Here is a 6485-nt window from a genome sequence, read left to right as displayed (position 1 = left end):
TCTGGGTTTCAAATTATTTTCGGATATTGCTTTCTAGCATGACCGCTAGATGGCTGTCGAAAAGACAGTTTCACAAACCATAAACGGTTGCCCTATCACGACGTATCGAATATCAATGAAAGTTTCGGTAACAACGAAAGTCTTTTTGAACAAGAGTTCTACCTTTACCTGTTTCGTTTTCTAGTACATTTTGGGTTTGATTTTCTGGCCAATCAGCAAAAAGCTGAAAATATCAACAAAAAACGATAAACTAGACGCTCGAGCACCTGATCAAAGTAGAAAGAAGCAACTGGCCGTAGCTATTTCGGACTGTAAATACCATTTCGTTCGGTTTTACGAAATGGGGCACGTGTTTCGACTTTCTGCCCAGTTCCGTTTGGGGTTGGAACCTAGCGGATGTCCACGTGAACGGTTTTGTTGGCCGCCGTTTTGAATCTCCTGGCCAGAGAAGGCTCACGCACCCTGGCGATCAGACACGTTATCTTATCAGTCCCGCTCAGCTTTGAAGCAGATCCACACAGACATAAGCAAAAAGGGCGCGGTAAAAATTGAGGACGTATAATCATTTTCACGGTGAGAGGAATGTCATCTGTTGTGAAAGAAAAAGTATGTGTATCGGACAGCCATTCAACTGGACGTTCCACAGTACTTGTCAGACTTTACTCGTGGTATCCTAGGCTTTAAACAAGTCTCACTTTTGTGTTAAAAGTCGACAAGAATCCGTCTGCTGGGGGTGACACGTCTGAAACGGTTAGGGCTTTTGAAGGTCGTATAATAAACTAAGTTACTAACTATTCTTCCCTTCGCTCGTTCTCCCATACATCTAACCTTTCTTTTTCTTCGTCCCCTTCCAATCCTCCTTCCCACCTCCCTTCAACCAACAACCATCCACCAAAAACTTCTTCCTTGAGGGGGTCGAAATTACAACCTACTGCCCGTACACAGCGCTCAACAATCCCTAAGGCTTCTCTTAATATCTTGTGCGCGTTGTGTGCGTCTCGTAGCGGATAGTATGGTGCACTGTAGTATAAGAATGGGGTGGCGAGAGGAGGTTGCGCCCCGTCTGTGTGTAAGAGCTTGGTGTCTACTACAAATAGTTTACCCGACTTGTCGAGTTATCTTTCTTACACCAACTTGTTGTGCTTTTTTGTCCCTGCTTATTTTTCAGTTTTTTCTCCTTTCCTGTCAGGTTCGGAGGTACGCTGTCGAGCTGCTTTAAAAAGTTTTTGACTTTGAATTCTAACGGTTCCTGCAGTACTACAATCAGAAAACGGATTGCTTACTGCTGACGTTCATTTCTAAGCCTCGGAGAAAAACATTTTTTTTTTGCGTTGTTCAATAACAATAATTTTAAAAACAGCATTGTTTTGGCCGCACCATGGCGCCTCGTGAAGTGAAGTTTACAAAAAATCGTATTGGTGGAGTGACATTATTCATCGATGGATTCAAATACCGAATTAATCGTCGTTCAGGCAACACCGTTTATTGGCGGTGTTTCCACCGATGGTGTCATGCCAATGCAGTGGTCGAAAATGGTAAACTGAAATCATCTTGTGGTGAACACATATGCCAACATCAAACACTCAACGGCAGCGCCCTTTCTAGACCGGGACGCCACCGCCAGTTGCCACAACAGCAGCAGACGCCATCAGCAGTCATTCAGCAGACGGCGGTTCAACTTCAGCAGCGACCGACAACCTCCTCGTCGTTGCCTGTCCAACAGATCGCCAAAGGTCCCACTGTCAAAATGGCCACACGTGCAGCTCAAGGTTCGGCTACTCAGACCTTAACCAGAAATGCCAACAAGGCCAAAACAGCACTCAGATCTCAGAAACCTTCTACCAACAATAATATGGTCGTTCGTCGCAAATCCAAGGCCACAGAGGAGGATAACAAAACAAACGCTTCAGTGCAGCATAGTCAGCAACAACCACCGGCGCCCACCGATTCGCCTGAGTCTAACAGTGTTCCAGATTCGTCTCCTAAACAGGTATGTCGGTGTTCTTGTGTAAAGTAAGCAAATTTCGTGAAAACAATTTAATTATTCTTCGAATAAGCCTTTCGAACACCTTGGACTTTTTTTTTATGAACAAAGAAAGTCCCGCGCTCGCGGATTTCGTTTGGAGGGAATTTTTCCCCCTCTCGCAGCAGTGTTGCCATTCGATTGAATTGATTTTACCTAAACATCTGTTCTTCTTCAGGTGTTTACAACTGATCTCAAACAAAATTGTTGTTGTCGAAACCAAATGGATATTTAAAGGATTCACGAAGTGAGACAAATAGTTTTCCGACAATTTGCTTTGTTCTATGGAATGGCAATGTTGTGGCAGCTGTCAACTGTCTTCACGCGTGACAGTTGGAAAAACAAGTGTTGACGAACCCATTTCTGGGTATTTTTTTTTTACGGTGATCGATGGAAAACTTGGTCACTGATACCCCTGGTTTCGCAATCCCCGTAACTCGAATTAGCCTCGTTATACAACATACCTTCTTAAACACTTTTCCTGTTGTCTTTTTTTTTTAACAGAATGAAGCACCCAAGTACAAGATATCGGCCGAGTGGAAACGGCGAGTGAAATCCGAGTACATGCGGATCCGCCAATCTCGTCGTTATAAACGGGCCGATGAGATCCGTGCAGCTTGGTCCGATAACAGAAAGAATGTCACTGGTATGTTCTATTTTCATTCACCTAAATCTTGAGATTGCCCTTTCTAATCCTAATTTTCATTGCTTGCACAGAGAGAGTGGCTGCCAACCAGAAGAAATGGGAGGTGAGCAAAGCATTCTGGGCGTGCAGCCAAGAATGGCCAGCTCACAGTCAGTGCATGAAAAAAGTCAAACCTGAACATGGAATGGGAGTCAACACAGATCAGAAAGTAGTGCCTGTTAAAATCATTAATGCAGTTGCACCTGTACCCACCATGTACACTTGGGCTGGGCTTCAACAGAATTTCATGGTAAACAAGTAGAGATTTAATATCTTCAAAGGAAAAATGTCATTCATTGGATTCAACTTCACAGGTCGAGGATGAAACAGTTCTTCACAACATCCCTTACATGGGAGATGATGTGTTGGACCAGGAAGGAACGTTTATCGAAGAACTGATCAAAAACTATGACGGGAAAGTTCACGGAGACCGCGAAGGGGGCGTCATCGATGACGACGTCTTCGTGGAACTAGTCACTGCCTTAGTCCCCTTTTGCGAAGAGGATGAGAAATCCGAACCTAGCAGTTTAAAAGCTGTCAAAGCAGAGAAACCAGACGAAGATGCTCGGTGCGAGGCCGTGACAGTGGCCAATGACAAGCCAGCTGGCACCTCTGGCTCTATATCAGCGAAAGATCTCCCTAATATCATCGTCTTTCAAGCAATTGCCTCTGTATTTCCTGACAAGGGAACACCCGAAGAATTTCGAGAAAGGTCACTCAACAAGATTAAACATTTATGTTAACGATTTGATTGTAAACAATAGTGTGTTTAATACGCAGGTATATGGAACTTACAGAACGAGTTGATCCAGTTGCCTTGGGTAGCGAGTGTACTCCAAATATTGACGGTCTGAAAGCCCTGTCTGTACAAAGAGAACAAGCAATGCATTCGTTTCATACCTTGTTCTGTCGCCGGTGCTTTAAATACGACTGTTTTCTTCATCGTAAGTTATTATCGAATGTTGTTGGAATGATCTCCTTCTTTAGATTGAACGTTTCTTACGTATTCTTTACTCAATTCCTTTTTTCCGACGCTATCTCTTCTCTAAAGAAACTCAAGGAGCTGTGCCTCGTCGAGGTAATTTGCTGTTTGTTTCACATGCTTTCAAATTCGCCTATAATTTTGCATTGTAATAAAACATGCAACTTAAATTTCATCTGTAATAGGTCTTCAGTCATACCACCCTGGGCCCAACAGTCAAAAGAGAAAGTGTAACGATCTCAAACTTCCTAAGCAGCCGTGTGGACCACAATGCTACATGTATCTGGTGAGATTCCCTGAAATTCAAAAACTTGCTAGGAGCCATTGTTGAAGCTCAATTTTTACAGGAAGGTCTACTGGAGAGATTGGCAGCACAAGCGGCAAAAGAAGGTGATGAAGTAGACGGGCAGCCCCTTAAAATTCGGAAGACTCTTTCTCTGGATTCGGGTAATGAGGCTTCATCTGAGGATAGCAATGATAGTAGCGTCAAAGTTGAGAATGGCGGCGACGGAAATTCGTCGGGAGCTATCAAAGATGAGAAAGAAATAGAATGTAAATGAACATGTTTGTCAACTACTTTGTTTCGGGTAATAATTGTTAATCGTTTTTTCTTTCAAGGTGCAATGGAAGTCGTCGTTGAGAGCCATAACCCACCAGAATCTGTTGCTCCTAAAATTGCTAAGGCGAGTAACGCGTCAACTCCAGCTAGCTCCAATGAAAACTCGAATAGTTCTTCGAGTTTGGTACCTGAACGCAAGAATAGCCTTAATGAGAAGGCAGGGCCGTCGAGGTAAATAAAATTGAACAGAAATACCACCCGAAACCACTTAAGATATTTCCATATTTCGATTCAGGGAAAGTAAATCAAATGAATCTGGCACAAGCACGCCCCTTGCCCAAGCACCACCTGCTCAAGAGCTGAATCCTCTAAAAGGCATCGACCCGGAGTTACAAGCTATTTGGACACCTGCGGAACAAACCCTGTTTAGAGCAGTGCATCCGATTTTTCTCAACAATTATTGCGCTATTGCCCAGTCTATTCTTAGCAAAACATGTCAGCAGGTGCGTTTGCCGACTGCTCATAGTTATTAGGATGCAATAGCACGTAAATGGTCTCTGCGTAATTCTTGTAATGGCAGGTTTATCGCTTTGCTCAGCAAGAAGCCGCCGATTTACCGGCCCTCGAAGCCGAGAAGGAAGCTACCCCACCGCGCAAAAAGAAAAAGAAGCTAAGACTCTGGTCCGTTCACTGCCGTAAAATCCAGCTTAAGAAAGATGCCTCATCAAATCACGTCCACAACTTTACTCCATGCGACCATCCCGGTCAGCCATGCGATTCCAACTGCCCGTGTGTAAATGCACAAAATTTCTGCGAGAAATTCTGCCAGTGCAGCTCGGATTGTAAGTTTAGGACAAATCTTTTATTTACTAAATTTAAGAAGTAAAAAATTTCTGTGATTTGTCAAAAAATCCGTTTCAGGCCAAAACAGGTTTCCAGGTTGTCGATGCAAAGCTCAATGCAATACCAAACAGTGCCCCTGTTTCTTGGCCGTTCGTGAATGTGACCCAGACCTGTGCGGTACTTGTGGGGCGGATCACCATGATGTTACCAAAATTACCTGCAAGAACGTCAGCGTTCAACGGGGATTGCGTAATTTTTCTGATGATAGTACCTAGTATTCCACGATTAGTAACCAATATGTTATTCTTCATTTTTCTTAGGGAAGCATCTCTTAATGGCCCCCTCCGACGTGGCTGGTTGGGGAATATTTTTGAAAGAAACGGTTCAGAAGAATGAATTCATTTCAGAATACTGCGGCGAAATTATCTCGCAAGATGAAGCCGATCGAAGAGGAAAAGTGTACGACAAATACATGTGCTCCTTTTTGTTCAACCTCAATAATGGTAAGCATTGTTCTTTATGCTCAATTAAACTTGATCTCCAATCGTTTCTGTTTTGTGATTACAGACTTTGTTGTTGACGCCACCAGAAAAGGCAACAAGATACGCTTTGCCAATCATTCGATCAACCCCAACTGTTACGCCAAAGTCATGATGGTTAACGGTGATCACCGAATCGGTATCTTCGCCAAAAGGTTCATTCACTCTGGAGAGGAGCTATTCTTTGATTACAGGTAAGCTTTCCTTGTTTAGTTTAGTTACAGTTAAAACATCGTTTCATGTGTCATCTCTATCTCGTCTCAGGTATGGACCTACAGAGCAACTGAAATTTGTTGGCATTGAAAGAGAAGCGGAATTCCTATAAAATAGTTTTTCGATCTGCAAATTTTGAGGCCTTCACAGAGTTCGTCAGGTTCAGTACTTAACTGGATGAACGAAAGCATCGTTTCTAGACTAAATAACACGTTTTGTGCTTTATGTAAATCATGGTGTTAAATCATGCCTATGTATTGTAGTAATTCGATTTTATCGTAAATCAGTTGATAGTGAATATTCTTTCTCACGTTGTTCGCTGATCGGTGTGCGTTGGCCATTGACAAACACTTAGATCAATAATAAACTATTTTCATAATCATTGCATTAGAGTGCACATACTATAATTTTTAAAAAATAATGCCATATAACAAATCAACAAAATATGGCATAATCAAAATGGTAATCTTACACTCAGAAACGACCTGAATATCATGCCTCGCAAATAACAACTTATCTCTAATAAATATACCTAAATTCATTTGAGAAAAATACAATATTTTACAATCAAGGGCCCTGCTTCATAAGCGAGTCTGCAACCACTAAAGTGGGTAGATATCGAAATACCGATTATTTACATA

The 6485-nt window shown here is 42.5% G+C and overlaps 1 protein-coding gene across 2 annotated transcripts; it reads left to right on the top strand.

The window, feature by feature from the left end:
- The first annotated feature begins 373 nt into the window (after positions 1-373).
- LOC130698682 (histone-lysine N-methyltransferase EZH2-like) lies at positions 374-6226 on the top strand. 2 transcript variants are annotated; one of them, XM_059496017.1, is made up of 16 exons: positions 374-766; positions 1190-1990; positions 2528-2669; positions 2741-2958; positions 3023-3420; positions 3489-3652; positions 3760-3786; positions 3876-3976; positions 4038-4242; positions 4309-4480; positions 4545-4752; positions 4830-5091; positions 5171-5341; positions 5413-5595; positions 5660-5825; positions 5896-6226. In XM_059496017.1, the coding sequence occupies exons 2-16, from the start codon at positions 1379-1381 to the stop codon at positions 5954-5956; spliced, it is 3090 nt and encodes a 1029-aa protein (XP_059352000.1). In that variant the 5' UTR covers positions 374-766; positions 1190-1378; the 3' UTR covers positions 5957-6226. The 2 variants fall into 2 exon arrangements, with proteins under 2 accessions (XP_059352000.1, XP_057377377.1); XM_057521394.2 differs by having other exon boundaries at positions 374-1990.
- The last annotated feature ends 259 nt before the right edge of the window (positions 6227-6485 follow it).

The sequence above is a fragment of the Daphnia carinata genome, chromosome 7 (assembly GCF_022539665.2).
Source record: "Daphnia carinata strain CSIRO-1 chromosome 7, CSIRO_AGI_Dcar_HiC_V3, whole genome shotgun sequence".
Taxonomy (NCBI): domain Eukaryota; kingdom Metazoa; phylum Arthropoda; class Branchiopoda; order Diplostraca; family Daphniidae; genus Daphnia; species Daphnia carinata.
Note: the sequence above shows the minus strand (reverse complement) of the source record. Positions and strands in the feature narration are given on the sequence as shown.